Source organism: Balearica regulorum, chromosome 2, assembly GCF_011004875.1.
Source record: "Balearica regulorum gibbericeps isolate bBalReg1 chromosome 2, bBalReg1.pri, whole genome shotgun sequence".
NCBI classification, from domain to species: Eukaryota; Metazoa; Chordata; class Aves; order Gruiformes; family Gruidae; genus Balearica; species Balearica regulorum.
In genome coordinates, this window is record NC_046185.1 from 155045995 (window position 1) to 155063329 (window position 17335).

The window sequence follows — 17335 nt, forward strand, 5'->3', positions numbered from 1 at the left end:
ATTGTGCCTGGAGATTAATAAAGCAGGAAGGCTAGGAGCAAGGGAGAGAATGCTGTTCATCCTGCCCGTTTCACCGTGCCTGGTTAATTTTCCATTTCCCCCTTCAAGTCTGTAGTCAATCGGGTTTCCATAGTCTTTCCACATAAGCACAGGAGAGAGAAACTCATAAACCAGAATCTGATTACATTGTCCCAAATTATTGGCAGTGTCTGTCAGTGGCAGATGTTGCTGTTTGGCTTCTACTTTGAAATGGGCAATTTTTGAGGTCGCTATTTTTTGAATAGCCTCCCAGTATTAGATAAAATGGAAGCCGTTTGAGTAATTTTGTTACTGAAATTCCACAGTCCAGTATAAACAAAGAGAAATCCAACAGCAATTCTGACACTTGCATAATGCATGGAGTTCTCTGGCAGCAAGACCGATGTAAAGCATTTCTGAGCAGGATAAGGCATGCACATTTTACATCATATGGGATCTCTGTGCGCTCAAGCTTGGGCAGGTTGAAAGAGGTGTTTAATGAAACCCTCCTGCATTTAACCAGATTACCCATCTTAGAACACTCCAGATAAAACTTGTAGCATGCCGCTCTGTAGCGTTATGTACAGTTGTTTAACCTTGATTTAATTAAACTGAGTACTACGTGCTGTTGAGGGATTCTGACTCTTTACTCAGTTTTCACAGAAGGTTGTTCATGCTTGTCCTTGTGGTAAGCTGCCTCTCTTCCCCACCCTTGCAGCAGGCTGTTCTGTGTGAAGAGTTCAAATTACCTGTTTGCGATACTTTTGGTAATCTACAAGCCAAATGATGCACAAACTGTTTTTATCTGTTGCTGATGAAACAATAATCTGAGGCAAAACAGAAGGAAGTTGCCCTCAGAATTAATAATGCTTTGTTTTGGGACATATTTCTGCAGGATAATCCACATAGATTGACTCTGTCAATGAGTCCAGAGAAAGACTACTACGATAAACAAGCACAAATGGAAGCAGAAAAGCTGGAAAGAAAGGTCAATGCTCTTTCTGAAGAAGAAAAAAGCCAAATCTTTGAAAAAGGTTAACGTGCTGTTTCATATTTTTATTGGGGTAACTGCTTAAAAACACAGCCAGGTTTTTAGCACATGTTCTGTAGAATATCTTAAATTCTCAGGCACTCTCCAGCATTTACTCTGAAGGGGTTGTTTTTTTATCGTTTGAAGTTTGTGTATATGTGTTAGGGGGCTATGCAGTGTAGTGTTTACACTACAATGTATGATTGATGTATTCCATTAGTGTTAACACTTAAAAATAGAATGGCCAATGTCTCTAGTAGGTCAAAAGAAAGTTTTAAATTACTGGTCTGCTTGTTCTTTCCCATGTTAACTTGCACTAAGTACAAGATTAATTCCACCATTTACCTTGAAGTTGTTTATTTTTAAGTATATGAGGTCTCCTCCATGCTCCTATAGAACTTATATTTTGTAGTTGTATTTCTTATTTTTTCTACTTAAAAAGCCAGCTGTAAAAATAATGTTCTGTTTAACTTTAGGCAATAACTTAAACTTGGAAACTCTGGGCAGTCATCTAATTTTGTGAAAACAGTGATCTAATCGTAGAAATCCTCCAAAAAAGTGGCATTAATCTTCTGAAGCTTTGGTGCTAGGTGGGGGATAGTGGAGCAGAAAATCAGATGAGGCTTTCTACTTAAGCAGATAAATTGGAGAGTATTTAGAGGTGACCGGCTAGAATCTGAAAGAGGCCGAAATGTAAAATTAAACACAACAATTTAGCTGCATCAGTGTACTGACAGAGCGCTTAGTAAGAACTGGGGAGATGGGTAAGAAGAAGCTGCTTACCTGGTCTGGGTTGCCTGGGTTGGTGTTCACCGAGCTGGGTGACAGGACAGGCTGCAGATGCCGCTTCTTCAGGGTGTAAATTGCACGTTACTGTAAACAGGATGGGAAGGGGGGGTTGGAAAAAGAATTTACAAAGATACAGTGTTCTGTTTGCTGTTGTGAAGTGCTAATCTGCAGAATCTGTTTCAGTAAAACTGAAACAGAACTGTTGATAGAAACTGCTAGGCTTCACGCTCTTTTGTGTTTTTCTGATCTGTGTCACCTCAGCAGGTTTTAACAGCACTTTCACTAAAAGCTGGAAATGACAAACTGGTATTCTGCCCTCCTAACTAGGTTTGGAATTACTTGCTCTTCAAAGCAAACCTCAAGATACTTCTTGTCTCCCCGCTCTAAAAGTGTCCGACATTGAGCCCAAAATCCCATTCACTGTGCTGGAGACAGCGCTCGCAGGTTGGTGTAACCACTATTTCATCCTCAAAAGAGCAACGACGCTATTGGATTGTTACCTTGCCGCTGTTGCTCTTTTTTGCTCTTTACAAAGCATACACGTTCACTGTTCGTTGTCCAGTTACGGTCCTTTTCCTGTAGCCCACCACCTCTGCAGTGGACAGTTTGCAGTGGATCTCAGTCGCTTCTTGCCATCGCCTCTGAGGGGCAATGTGGGGCTATTCTCAGCCCAAACCAGCCACCCCCTTCCCAGGGCTCTGGCTGCTGGTGGGAGCTCCCTGCTGCCTGCTAACTCACTGCCTGCCCTGCCCTGCAGTCAGGGGAGTCTCCAGGTGGCAGGTTCCTCGGCTCTTGAGCAATCTCCCTGCTTTCCAAAGACTTACCCAGGGTGTAGCACCCTTCCTTACTGCTCTCCCTTCCTACCTAATTTTTATAGGATATGATGGATGGGAGCCATAGGAAGAAAATAAAAATTGTCATCCTTCATAACTTCAGTGCAAGTTTCTCCCTGCTTTGCCAGTGGCTACCCCTTGGATTGATGAGATAAGAAATTGTAGATCTCAATTTTGTTACATTTCTGTCAAAATCTTGCAGGTCATACTGCTCTGTAGAATATTTCTAACAGACGCTTTCCAGCAAAAATTGCCAGCAAGAGTTTAGTACTGTATAATTTTGATACTTAAAATAACTTGGTTTTGTGAAAATTCTAATGTGTATATTCTATTGCCCTAGCTCAGAATAGTACATACAGTACGGGAACCCACTTTCCTCAACTATTGAGGTAATGAAGGCAAAAAATATGGGAGAAAAACTGCTCGAGTTGTTGAGAAACAAATTACCATTTCGTTATTTGAATGTTACCTCTGAAATATAGCCTTTGTAAACAGAATTATCTCATCAAATTGTCCAGGAATCCATTACCTTACCATAGACAGAAACAGTAAAACCCCTCCAGTCCAGTATTCAATGCAATGTGCAAAGTTTAAAGAAGTGGCTCTGAAGTGCCAACAGAAAATAACTCCCAATATGAAGCTCTTGTAAGAAATGGGTTCGCTTTTATGCGTTTATAGTAAGAAGCTGTTTGTTGTTCTTTGCTTTTGTTTTTGTTTTTTTTTTATCCCTAGCTGATGAAGTTCCTGTCCAGTACTGTGCTCAGCCAACCAATGGGGTGGTTTATTTCAGAGCTGTTTCCAGCTTGAACACGCTTCCCGAGGAGCTCAAACCATACGTGCCGCTCTTCTGCAATGTCATTACAAAGTGAGAGGCTTACTTTCTTAGAAGCTAAAGCAATAAGATATAATACAGCTTACTGAAATAATATTGCTTCTAATAACTTCAGCAACTGTTCTGATTATACAACGGAAATGTTGATAGGTTGGTGTCCTGCAGAAACAGTGAACTTCCCTCTTCCCCACAGAGTTGCTAACTTCTTCCCCCTTCTCCATCAATCTCTGCATTGCCTTGTTCCCCAGCATCAACACAAGCGTTCCCCAAACAGATTGGAAAATTGGTAGAAATGAAAAGTAGCCTAGCAGAAATTAAAGTTTTCACTTGGATAGATTTTTGGTCTAACTTTGCCATGTGGTCACAGGAACTCCAACCCCATCACAGGGGAGAGAGTGGCACAGGGCAGATCAAGTCACCTGGGCTGGGAGGAATTTGTTATTTTTATTGGTCATAACAGCTTATGTGGTGTTACTACTGTAGTTCCATATGGGTGTTGGTAGCAAGCCTGTACATAAAGTACACTTTTTAGTACACCATTTTGAATTAACAGGATGCTTTAATTGCAAATCTTGGTGTATTATTTTTTTCTTTCATAAGGTATGAAGTATTATGTTTGCTTGATAGCACCCCAAATTGTTTAGTTGCTAAATTAGTATTGGCCTAAATGGTCATCTTTACAAATGGCGTATCGATCCTGGTTTTGGCATACTCTGAAAATGGAAATAAATCTCTTGTTTTTTGCAGGATGGGATGTGGAGCCCTTGATTACAGGGAACAAGCCCAGAAAATAGAACTAAAAACAGGTGGGATGTCTGTCAGCCCACATATCATTCCAGATGATTCACACCTGGATGTGTATGAACAGGTAAATTAATCATAAGCTTCAAGACGTTACACTTAGAATAACAGCTCTGTAGTTAAGGGTCAGTCAGGGCTTCCAGGTAGATGGTCAGCTCATGTACATGGAAAACATGACAGGACTTGTGCCTTTTAGCATGAGATAAAGATTTGACACAGTAAATTAGTATTTTGTTTTAAGGGGTGATTATCTATTTTAAGACAGTGCTTCACTAGCATCTGTCACCATATTTTTGAGTGCTGCAAAAAGTTTTGGAAACAAAGGATAGAGGACGGAATGGTATAGTGTTTTACATAGAGAGTGCTGTCAATGTGTGTATGTCACTGTTAATGGGGTTCAGAAACATGGAACGTTTGCAAGATCTTAGTATTGGACATAACAGCCCAGCAATATCTCTTAAGACTTTTTCAGACTTTCTGGGGTCTGCTGCTGTGGTCGACTCCTGGAGTTGAATTAGGGGGACCCCTTTGCAGAAAGGTGCTATCCCCAGAACAGTTTTACTTGTTCTTCATGTGAAAAATAGGAAATTCTGTTTCTAAACTGCTACTTACTGTTGAGGGGGAATCGACAGGCTTGCTTTGTGTCAAGTACAATCACATTCCATGTCTGCTCTGATTTTAGTAGCGCAGCCTGCATTAAAGTCGTTTTGTGATCTGTAGCATTAGGTTGGCATCATTGCATTGCTTTCATAAAAAGTTACTGTGTGTTTCTCAGGCCATTGCTTTGGTTGTCTTGTGTGAAGGGTTGTGGGTTTTTTGTCTTTTTTCTTTTTTCCTTCAGGGTGTGCTCTTTTCATCTCTATGCTTGGATAGAAATCTGCCAGACATGATGCATTTATGGAGTGAAATATTTAACAAGTACAGTACATTGGGTTTCATTTGTTCGTTTGTGTTTTTGCATGTGTTTTGAGTTCTCTTTCTCCCTCTTCCTCCAACCATTCTCCTCTTCTTAGAGATCCTACTTCAGGATTTCTTTTAATAACTATATCTTTGAGTGGCTTTCAGTTTCTAAACCTAAGCATTCCATCATTTGCATGACTGTATAGTGACTTAAATGGAGAGCTAACATTCTAAGAGCTCTTTGTTGATCTTGGGATGATGAATAATTCATTATTATAAATTCCATTGGCGTGCTTTTGCATGAGACCTAGAGACCTGCTTGTACTCTTTTTCAGCCCCCGATTTGAGGAGGAAGAACATTTCAGAGTGCTGGTTAAGAAGACAGCCCAGGAGTTGTCAAATGGTGTTCCGGATTGTGGGCATTTATATGCCTCTATTAGAGCCAGCAAAAACCTTACGCCTTCCGGAGAACTCCAAGAAATGTTCAGTGGGATGGATCAGGTGAAAAGTTAATGGCATCCTTCAGCGAGGCCCAAATACTCGACTTGGGAATTATGGTGCTTGTTTTCACTAATTCTTTCTTAATCTCTAGTCTTTCTGCCTTCCCACACAGGTGAAGTTGATGAAGAGAATAGCAGAAATGTCCGATATTAAACCAATACTGCGCAAACTGCCACGCATTAAGAAGTATTTATTAAATAGTGACAACATCAGGTGAGTTCCAGCAGAAAAGAGGCGTTTTGGTTAAAGAGAGGCCATGGCCTGTGAATGCGCGTTCCTCAGAGCGCTTCATGGAATACTGGGGTTTTGTGAAACGAGAGGTCTGGGGGAAAACTACAAAAATGTTACTAGTCTAAATTTTCCTTGCTTACAAAGTGGTAGCTATGGCTTATTTTGTTCAGTTTTTAACAGGTAGGAGAAACTTACAGCAAATTTCATTTGTAACTGATGTACCAAATGTGTGTAAATGGGATTTTACAGAATTACTCAAAATTCTGCCCTTTTTTTTTGTGCCCAGGAGACAAGTAATATTATGTTGTATTGTAACAGTAGAATGAGTTTGGTTTGAATTTTTTTTTATCCTAAATAAAAATAATAAATAACGACATTCTGAAATCTGCTTTATGCATATATTAGAAGAAGTAAGAGGTCACTTTAAGGTGTTCAGTGTCAGAGGCATTAGTTCCAAAAATAAGTCCATTTGAAATGACATAAGTTGCAAAGTTTTGTTTCGCAAAACATGAAATGATGAATAAAATTATGGAAATATCTATACTGTTCAAAACCATGGTAGGTCTGCCTGTAAAGAGAGAATACAGAGAAGATTAGTTTCTTTGTGAGACATTTATATTTTGCAAAACTGATGTAATCCTGTCCTGTGCACAGAACTGGTTTGACAGCTCCTGCTAAAGTTTAGGTCTGAAGGTTTGGGCATGCAAAAGAAAAGCAATTGGGGTGTGAATTCTTGTTTGACTATTTTGCTTTTTTTTTTTTCCTATGATAATGATTATCAGTGACCACAGATCTAACACTCTGATGATTTTAATAGAAAATGTTTAGGAAGACAAAGTGGTGCAAATTGTGAAGGACTTTCTGAAAACACAAAAACATATTTAAAAAGTTGATATGTATTTTTAACAGATGTTCAGTGAATGCAGCACCTCAACAGATACCAGAAGCATCTAAAGAAGTAGAAAAATTTATAAAGGGCATAGCTAGAAGTAAAAAAGAGAGAAAACCTGTTCGTCCCCATGTGATTGAGGTAAGAAGTTACTTCATTTGTGAGTAGGCTATCAAACACAGTTGTGATCTTGTGCAATTGGGAGAAGATCGTTGGAATTCAGATACCATGTCCTTACAAAGATGTCTGAAGAAATATGCAAGAATCAGCTCTGTGATAAGCTGCGATGTGTTTTGCCTTCACCTCAGTAAAACAGACAATAGTAATCCTCTAGATCAGCTGTCAAGCCTTACCCTGAGGTTACTGCTTTTGCGTGGGATATGGAAAAAGAAATTCTTCTTTCTGTGTCACGTAAAACTGTAATTTCTTTTTTAGCTGAGCTTTACATGAAATGTTGGCCAAAAGGAAATAGGGGACATAACATGCAGTTCCTCAGTTGTGTAGGAATTTGTTTTGTTATCTGGATGTTCAGGACATTTGGCACAAAATGTGCTTGGCTCAGTAGAGTTGACAAAGGATCTGCTCTATCAATAGGCAGATCTGTCTTGATTTCTGATGAGACTGGAATAAGGTCCCCTACCCATGAGGGAAATGACAGTCTGAAACTTTCTGGGCCTCATTTAATCTGTGTCTTGGTGTCTTTCAATGCCAAATTACTCCTTTAAAGGAAGTTTATTTGGCATTTTCTTAGAAGTCCAAATATAAAGAAGTAATGTAAGAAGTAAAGCTTGCTGATATTTGTGAAGACATGGTCTGATGGTGATTTCAAAGAGGTTTGAAGGGTAGGGGTTGCATTTGTAGTAGTAGTCGTCTAAGTTGTTGAATCACCTTTTAATATGAGGGCTGGGTCTCTTGTAGAAATCTTCAGAAGTCAAACACGTGGGAAGCGAAATGCTTACTGGTTTGCAGATCACAAGGAAACTAGTTAATGTAAGTACGTTATTGGTTGGGAATGTTGGTATTAGAGGGCTGTTACTGATACTAATGGTCTGTCTTAAGCTGTTACAGATGCTCTTGCTATTTAGAAGCACACCACCAAAACATAATAATGTGCCCTTCAGTTCCACCCTCTAACCAGATTATTTCTTTAAACTAGCCATCAAACTTCTTCATCCTTCTATGCAATCCTTTTTGATTCTGGCATGAAGCTCATTTAACAAAGTTCACACCTGTGTTTGCAGGCAAATACGTGCCTGTACTGTGTCTTGTAAGTGATGCTTATTTTATTTTTATCCTGGTTTCAGAACCAGACTTGTGTGGTGTCACTCCCAGTTAGCCCCTTCCTTTCCTTCCTCTCTGCCCTAAATGATTCTCAATGTGAATGACACCTGACAGAAGAGCATCGGTGGCAATTAAGTAAGAATTAAAAGCTGTATTTGGCTACAGGAAAGGAAAATAGCTTAGCATACCCTGAGCTCTCCTTCACGAAGAGGGCAAGGAGAGCTCAGCCCCATGGTTTTGCTCACTGACCAGTCATGTATACGCTGCTGTGCTTAGCCCAGCCAGCCTGAGATCTGTGAGGGGCTGGGAAGTGGGCCTCTGAAGCTAAGAAAGGCTTGGGAGTATTGAAATGGGGTCATCAAAGCTACTGGAGATGTGTAAGGCTCTGAACGTGCTTAAGTAAGCACCCAAGCAGGTGTATGTGTGAAAGAGGCAAAGCAGTGAGTGCTGCAGACACGAAGAGAGCTGGAAGTTTTGAAGTGGGGGTGTAAGGAAGAATCAAGTTTATTGCAGGGGATGTTTGAGCAGAAATTCATATGGCTGCTGCTGTTCTTAGTTTGCTTTTTTTTTTGTGGGTTTCAGTTTCTGAATCTGGTTTCAATATCTAAAACCGAGTAGGTGGACTGAAATATGCTGTGGTGACCATGCACTTATGTGGGCATAGAAGTGGAGAGTTATGAACAGTTGTTTCAGTCAAAGTGAAGACATGGCAGGGGAAGCATGGCAATCAAAACTCTTTGGTAATAATGCAAGGCCTGCACAATTGAGAAGCCGGTGTGCAAGGATGAGTAGCTGATGTATGGTGTCCATGTACTTGAGTTTCCCAAGGCAATTCTGTGTACTGGGTTGCTAATATGGGCACAAGCGAAATGTCAGCGACTGCAGTGTTGGTCAAGTGGCAGCTTTAGCATTTGTGTGTCTGTCTGTCTGGCAGAAGTTCATAGTTCTCAAAACCACCAAAGTTCTCAAATGGATCAAGTGTCTCATCTATGCTAATGTGACAATAATACGTTTTTCTCTTAGGATCCTACTTTCAAACCATGCCAGATGAAGACTCATTTTGTACTTCCCTTCCCAGTGAACTACGTTGGGGAATGCATTCGAACAGCTCCCTACACGGCCGCAGACTATGCAAGGTGGGGAACAGAATCAACGGGGAGCTCCTATATATGTTGCATAGCACAAAACAAAATGGAAAGTGTTAGGCTGACCACAGAAGATGGAGGATTAATAGAAAATGCTTTGCAGTGCATTTGTCACAAATTCTTTATGGAGCAGCCTTTGCATGGCTAGGTCCAGAAATGCCCTGTTTTAGTAAATGCTGAGATGAAGTAACAAGGGGCTACTGTCCCCTAACTTCCGAATAAACAGTCCTGCCTACTTGGATGTGTCCGAGTTGACAATCCTATTGCATGAAGCAGAGTTTAGGAGGTTGCTCTTGTATTTCGTTAAAGTGAAATAAATGGAAATGATCCTGGAATGTTCCAAAGCAGTGCCACTCTTACAGTGGCGTCATATTATTCAGCTATTATTAAATATTGAGTATTGTTATCATTACTGTTGCAGCTTACAGGAAGCAATGCATTGCAAATGGGGATCTTTGAACTTTAGAGGAAGCTGCGAATGTTACTGTTGTCCAATTCATTTAACGTCTTTGCTGTTGATATTTCTCTCGTTACAGCCTTCGAATTCTTGCACAGTTGATGACAGCTAAATTCCTACATAGAGAAATCAGAGAGAAAGGAGGGGCTTATGGCGGAGGTGCTAAACTTAGTCACAGTGGCATATTCACTTTCTACTCCTACAGGTAACAGCAGGTTCAGTCTTCCCTGTTCAAGTCTGAGGGGGCCGCTGGCTGCACTCACATGTATCTCTCTTTGACTTAGTCGTCGCTTTCTTGCAAGATCAAGTGAAATAAAAAGAGTGTTGAATTACAAGAAAGTGATTCAGTGCTGATGATGTTCAGATTAGTTGCTTAAGGTATATCTGTTTTGTTGATAAACTCCTCCCAGCTTTCTCTGGTTTCTGTCCTTGGTGTTTACTGTCTCGGTAGCAGATTTATGTACAATTGGCTTTCACTTGTTTCCTCCTGGGTTGAGCCGGCCCTAAAAAAGGGAATTCGAGACTATTCTAAATTTGAGACCAGGAAGTAGATGATGTTTTTCCCTGAGGTCTTGAGTTTAAAAATACACAGCTTCCTTTGGTGACTGGCTGGAATCATCAGAGATTCAGCAGAAAGCATTGTTGGTGATGAGCTAGAATTGTTTTGTTTTCTTTTCCTCTTTTCCCAGTCCAGAACAGTTACCTTACATTGGTCTTACCAAAGGACTTTTGGATGAAATTTGAACCGGAGGTGTTAAAGACTCATTATAAATCCCAACTGAAAAATGTCGTGTGGCTAGAGTCCTGGCTTGAATCATTTTCCTAGACTAAAGGCAGCCTAGCACAGTGCTCAGTCAGGATTCCTAGCTAAAATCTAAGCAGCCTTGCCTCTCTGTGAAGCTTCAACATGGTAGGGCTTGTCCTGGTTAGTATTTCAGTAGTTGTTAACCTGTTGCACCTGTTTTACAGAGAGCAGGAACAGGTGTAGCAGGAAACACAACTTGGAGAAGATACGGCATATCATAAATATTACTATTGCTGATATTAATGGCAGTTATGCTTACTAAGCTCTTGCAGCAAATTGGCAGCGCGTTGTAAACAGTGCGGGTATATCATCTTTTTAAGTACCAGTTCTCTACATGTTGCCTTGGAACTACTTTCAGGCAACTGAACTTGCTGCATTTGTGTATCTAAAATTCAAAATATGCCTGGTTTATAACACTTTTTCTGAACTCCCGACCCCACTCCCCCCAAAAAAAACCCAAACCCAAACAATAAAAACCTAAAACTTCTTTTTTGTAAACAAAAAGTAATTTTATAATTTGGTTTAATCCCCTTGTATGTATGTGTGACACATAGTAAACTATGAATGAAACAAGAACAAAGCGATTACAGTATTTCATTTTGTAAGAGTAATTAACTTTACTTTTTTTTTTTTCTTCTAAGAGACCCAAATTCTTTAGCCACATTGAAAACGTTTGAAAAAGCAGTTGAATGGGCCAAATCTGGAGAATTCACACAAGAAGATATCGATGAAGCTAAGCTAGCAGTATTTGCAGCTGTAGATGCACCAATAGCTCCTTCAGATAAAGGTATATTCTCACCAGCCTCCCAGCGCTGGCAATATTTTATTTTTTTTATTTAAGTTAAAAGGGAAGAAAATAGTTTGCTAAACTGTATCATATGATAAAATCTGTACTTGGCAGATGTAAGACAACTGCAGTTTCACTGAAGCAGTCGGTTCCTGTGCTCCCTTTCAGAAATACCACATGCCTTCAGTCTCTCTACTGAGGTTTTTGTGTTCATACTGCTCCTTGATGTCAGGTGAATACAGCTAGGAGGCAGAGGTAGATTAAAGGAACAATTTTAGGCTTGGAAAGGGGAATCGATGGAAGCAAAGAAAAAGAAATACTGGTCTCCTGATTCCAAAAGAAGTTGAAGGATTATTTTCCTGACACAAGTATGCGTATTGACTATGAATGTCACTAACCTTTTGTGCATACTTTTTTTTGAAGAAGTTAAAACATAAAAATCTGCTTTATGCTACACTATATCTTCTTTACATATCTGCAGCTTATGATGGCTTGGTAGTATCTTCACCTCTGTTCAGTTTGCTCACACGTTGCTTTGCTTTCCTCGCTTTTCCCTCCCTCCCCTAATCTCAGTTTAATTTCAATCCAAAACTTGCTAAGTTAGAATACATTCCTTTCCTATACATAAAGGAATAATAAGGTTAAAATTAGCGTTATTTTAATATGTGCTTGTATTAACACTACCTTGTTAAACAAGAGAATGAAGCGGACTTTCAGCTGATGGAACTTGGTTTTGGTCTGAGCAATTAAAAAAAAAAAAGTAATCAATTTTAGGTGCACGTGAGTGAAACGTGTGGATGTTGAACATTGATGTTGGAGAGTAATGATTTAAGTTCTTTTGATATTTCAATACACATCTTAACAGAGCTGTGGCAATTGGAGTGAAACACTGAATAGAAGGGCGTTGCTCAATAGGCCCGGGAGCTGTCGCAGGGAGAAGCCGCCGTCCCGCTGATCGTTGGGTGCTGCGCGAGGACTTGCACCACCTTCTCTGCCTTGGGAGGCAGCCCCGCTTGGGGCAGGAGCTTGGGCTAGTTGACAGATGTTCTCCCAAGCCACTCTTTTCCCCCCTTTGATTATTTGAATGACAAAAAGCTTTTCTGTGCTTATTTTGGAGTTCTCTGTTTGTTCATAGACCTATAATACTAATTTTAATATTAACATTAAAATACTGTAGGTAAGTATTCAAACACAAGCATTAAAGCGTTTTGTATGCAGATTTCTGTGTGTTGTACAAAAAGGTGATCAAACCTTTGTCTTGTGCATATACTGTGACTGACTGCAAATTCTAAGAGTTTGTTGTTATAAACCACAATAAAAATAGAAGCTTTGTGAAATGCAGTTTGGCTCAACATTGTTAGAAGGTACTGACTCTTTAGAATTAATCATGTTGGGGTGTTTTAGATTTTCTGTTTTAGATTTTAGACTTTCACCATTATGCTTAGATTTTTGACAAACTATATCAGTTGCCAGAATAGAATATGAATTAGTTTTTTATATAGGAAAAAAAAAATCTTACTACATCAGAAAATTAATTTACCTAGTTCTAACCTTTGATATTTGACTTACAGTTAGCTATTGTCTCAGAACAATGGCCTAATGGTAGTCTCTATTCTTCCCTTCGAGCACATGTGCCTGTCTTAGTTTGTGCTCATTCGTGCACTTAGTTGTAACGGATTCCAGTACACCAGTGCAGTGTGTGGTTTCATCTTATTTTTTCCCTAGGAATGGCACATTTCTTATATGGGATTTCAGATGAAATGAAGCAGTTGCACAGAGAACAACTTTTTGCTGTCAACAGCGATAACCTGGTTGATGTATCAAACAAGTAAGTCTATGCTCTACTTAGGAAAATGCTTACTTGGAAAATAGAACAAAAATGTAATTTGAAGAAGAGTTTGTGAAAGCTGTCATAATAAAGTTCTTGGATTTCTTCCCTTGGCCTTTCATACTACTTTTGCCATTTGCTTTTGTAACCTAGAGAGAGGGGTTAATTATGTCCTGCTTATTGCATTTTAGCAGATGTAACTCTCTCCTACTTTGTTTGACTTCTGAAGGGTCAGAAACTGTCTGGAGAAGGAGCACTCTCGCATGTCCAGCTCCTGGCTACATGAGCTGGTTCTTTAACTTGTAACACTTTGTGCTGCTTTAGACTTCTGGATTCCAGTTTAGGTTTAGCAGTGCCATCACTGAAGAAGACAGGGCAAAGGAGATGGGCTAGTCAGGGCCATGCCTTAGGAGACTGTTGTGATGACTGGGGAAAAAAACCACTGTAAATCCAAATGATGCTGTGAAAGCAAATGATGGGTACATGTCAAACAGCACTTTTTCCTGAGATGGGAATATTTTTAACTTGTATAGCAGAGTTATGGATAACTGCACGCAGCAGCTTCTCATTTGTTTCTGCTTTTTTCTTGCAGGTATCTTGCAGTTGGGAAGAGCACTCGTGGTCAAGCTGTCCTTGGCCCAGAAAATGCAGATATTGTCAAAGATCCCTCATGGGTCAAACGATGAATTGCTGCTGAACATCTAAGCTAGTACAAAACAAGCCAATCTGTGTGACTGTATCATTAGGCTTTAGTAGTAACTTTCAACTGTGCTAGTGTTTGTTGCTGCTTTTAACAAGTATCCAACAAACCAGTTAAAAGCTGTCCTTCTTGAAATAACTGTGTGAAAAATTTTCTAACATACAGTATTGGAGAACAAGAATGATTTGCTCTGTTATGGCAAAGACAGACCTTAATACTTTACTGAGGACTCACTCCTCCAATTGCATATGAATACTATATAAATTAAATATTTTTCTATATGTAAAACTCTAGAGTTTTAAGTGTGTGTGTTTGAAATCATGTCTGCTGCTGGATATATAAAAACTATGTCTCTCATACTGGCAGATTTCATTCTTTGGTGTGATAATTTCACCCTCCTCTGCATAAGCCACCTATTGTTAGAGAAGCTTTGTGCCAGTACCTTCCAGCTGCAGTGAATTGCAGTGTAGTGGGTAAATCACTAACAAAGCAGTGTACAGTAGATTTTAAGTTCAACTTACCTTGCTAGTTTGGGTAGCATTCAGTCATACTTTGATATGACACAGCCTAGTATTTAACTTTTTGTCAAGGTCTAGTTAACAGATAAGCGGACCTGAGAAAACATTTTTGGCTGTGTTTGTCAGCCACAATTTTACACTTTTTCATGGTTATGGGGTTTAATAGTCTTAAAGAAAGGAAACATGAAGCAATGACCAGATCACCCCCTTCTGAATCTCTAGTTGTTAAAGCTTTTCTTCTTCCCCCCTCCCCCTGAAAAATAGTTTTATCATCCCTGTACAAGGAGAAAGGATTCAGAGTTCTAGCCTCATCCTGGAGCAGCAATGAAAAACAGCTTGCCCTGCTGTGAATACTTCCAGCCTGGCTAGGGAAGGACAAGGGTAGTTGCTCTTCTTCACTGGAGCATAGAGAGAACCCTTGGTGAAGCATTATTTCCCCCCCACTGTTTAACAACAGGTGAATACAATTTCTGACAAGTCACTCACGATGTTTGCAACAGTACTTTATTTCACTTCAGATAGATTAAGCACATCCTGTAACTCAACACAAAGCTAGCCATCTACACTTAATTTTTGGGTGTAAGTACTCTGAAACAAAGTGCGGTAGATGAGTAACTTACAGAGTGCATAGAACAGTGTTGCACTTCCTGTTAAAGGGGAGGATCAGTAAATGGTGCTTGTCCATTAGATGCTAGGGTTTGTTTCAAACATAACACAAATACAGGACAAACTCTGTGTGACATCTGAATTGTTTCACATAAAGTGCTGGTACAATAATTTAAATGTTACAAAACAAAGCTGTAACGATTCTAAAGCATTGTTACTCACAATGTGCAACTATTACAATAATCTAAAAGTGATTTCTTTAGATGGCTCCGGTTTCTGCTTCCTTTGGGCTGTGCATAGCAACATGCTCCAGCTGGCCTGAATCTGAAACATCATAACTTGTCTTGTACTTGGCCAGGATTTTCATCAGTGGTCGCAACTTCAGCCACCATTGCTCCTTGGGAATCCTGTGCCTGCATGAGAGGTGTGGTGAGAAAAGAGAGATGAGACTACTAACAGTAATGGCCTGTCTTATAAATAGGATCAGAGATTGACATGTATGGTGGGATGTAAACACTGACCTGATAAGGACAAAATACTGAAGGAACAAATAGATTTTACTGGAAGATGTTCTTTATAGGTAAGCGTAATACTAAACTGGCAAAAAAAGTGCTGCCCTGCTAGAGTGTACCAGAAGTAAAGTAATTCTAGCCAATTAAGAAAAAGTTATTGAAAAGGACAGTGGAGTCCCAGAATTCATAACAAGAGACTTCCAAGTATAAGGAGGATGAGGAGAAAGAATGAAGGGTTTTTAGAGAAGACAAGAACGATCAAAGTGAATCAGTGGCTAAATATGGGCCAAAGACAGAGGTGGAATAAAACGGTTGGCAAATGCTGTGTGTCAGCACTGTGGAGAAGTTGTTCCTTTGATGTGGTGAATGGAAGCTTGTGCTGAGATATTTAAAAATGTAAGCAGTGTATACGTACACAAAGTCTGTTTCATTCTTCAGCTCGGCCACGGGTTGGAAAACAAGGTTGCGTCTACGCATTCCCAGCAGACAAACTGAGTCATCGGTATTGGCAAATACTTTTCCTAAAAAGAATGAAATAATTCAGGATCTTTCTTACTCACGCTTGTAAGGGCAAATACCCTTTTTCTGTAATTAAACTGAATAAGGAGCTTACAGGAGCTTAATTCCAGTTACTGAATAATGTAATGATAAAACATCAATTAGTACTTTAATAGGGTTAGGAGATCTCCACTTTTTAAATTTAGCTTTGGTGATTAGCAATGAAAATATAGTTTAATTAAACAACAATAAGACTGAATTTTAACATCCAATTTTAAATTAGATTTTAGTAAATAGTGCTTTACAAAAATTCCCAAAGAAGACATATTACCTTCTTCTGTCTCCCATGTAGCCACCATGAAACAAAAAGGAAGAACAGATGTAACTATATAACCATCAATTCCTTCATGCATGAAAAACTGCAATCACACTAGCATTTTTTTTTCCAAAAGCAAGCTGTTTTCTTATCTGTCTGAATTATTGACCTCACTTGAGGGGAAATCTTACAGCAGGAAGCATAGCAAGGCACTACTGAATAATAAAAATATCATCAAGAGGGAAACAAACTAATACACATTCATATGTTTGCATAATAGTCCTATATACCAATAGCTAATCATAGTAACAAGAGAGAGCACCAAATATTTCTGCACCTTTTCGGTAGGTTTCTTTCAGTTTTTTGGAGATCCACTGCATGGCTTTTGCAGAAATTTTTGTTCCAAAGTTTCTATCAAATGGGGAAGGTGCACCACCCTGAGTGAAAATTTAAGTGTGAGTTAGTGTAGTTAGCGAACCAGTATTTGTGTCTTTATCAGTCATCTCTGTTAATGCCTGCTTTACATCTTATTTCCATTTCCCCCACTTAAAAAAACAAGGCAAAAACCCCACCACATAAATCATGCTAAAACATTGAAAATTTGTTAAGCACCTGTAGAATTCTCATTGAATCGATAATACTTTTCACTTGGATAAAGGGAGGGCACTGTTTTCCCTTCCTTCCATTCCCCATTTAGTGCTGATGTTAAAGCACTGCCCAGCTGCCACAGGGCAACCTGGTTTCAACATAATATAAAGCAGGCACCAGTTGAAGGAGGGGTGTCAGACGGAGCCCAAGAAATGCAAGCGTCGATGCTGTGTCCTCTAGGAAGTCTGGGAAGCATAGCCATGGCTGACTTGCAGTGAGAACGAGGAAGGCCACAGTGCCACGCATGTAATACTACGGCGAAACAATGGCCTTGGCACTTCCTAAACTAATAATCACTTTTTTTTTTTTTTGACTGCTTTCATTCCAAGTATTACAGCAGCCTTTATATAGTTCTGGGAACAAAAGTGTTGGTTTGGGTTTTTTTAAACCCTCCGTCTATATGATCCAAA

The 17335-nt window shown here is 39.5% G+C and overlaps 2 protein-coding genes across 6 annotated transcripts in view; one reads left to right on the top strand and one right to left on the bottom strand.

Annotated features, from left to right (window-relative positions):
• The window catches only part of PITRM1 (pitrilysin metallopeptidase 1), a 30041-nt gene extending 15860 nt beyond the window's left edge, over window positions 1–14181 (top strand). The window contains exons 14-27 of the mRNA XM_075746574.1: window positions 914–1052; window positions 2165–2281; window positions 3403–3535; window positions 4250–4370; window positions 5145–5221; window positions 5539–5704; window positions 5817–5917; window positions 6845–6965; window positions 7743–7814; window positions 9129–9241; window positions 9787–9912; window positions 11154–11299; window positions 13025–13127; window positions 13720–14181. Of these exons, the coding sequence (XP_075602689.1) occupies window positions 914–1052; window positions 2165–2281; window positions 3403–3535; window positions 4250–4370; window positions 5145–5221; window positions 5539–5704; window positions 5817–5917; window positions 6845–6965; window positions 7743–7814; window positions 9129–9241; window positions 9787–9912; window positions 11154–11299; window positions 13025–13127; window positions 13720–13813 (1629 nt within the window). The 3' untranslated portion in view covers window positions 13814–14181. The remainder of the gene's footprint in view (window positions 1–913; window positions 1053–2164; window positions 2282–3402; window positions 3536–4249; window positions 4371–5144; window positions 5222–5538; window positions 5705–5816; window positions 5918–6844; window positions 6966–7742; window positions 7815–9128; window positions 9242–9786; window positions 9913–11153; window positions 11300–13024; window positions 13128–13719) is intronic.
• Window positions 14182–14831: 650 nt separating this feature from the next.
• PFKP (phosphofructokinase, platelet) overlaps window positions 14832–17335 on the bottom strand; it is a 47704-nt gene continuing 45200 nt past the window's right edge. For all 5 annotated transcript variants that reach the window (XM_075746577.1, XM_075746578.1, XM_075746575.1 and 2 more), the window contains 3 exons: window positions 16615–16714; window positions 15879–15984; window positions 14832–15364 (listed from right to left, as the gene is read on the bottom strand). In XM_075746577.1, coding sequence (XP_075602692.1) covers window positions 15211–15364; window positions 15879–15984; window positions 16615–16714 — 360 coding nt within the window. In that variant the 3' untranslated portion in view covers window positions 14832–15210. The remainder of the gene's footprint in view (window positions 15365–15878; window positions 15985–16614; window positions 16715–17335) is intronic.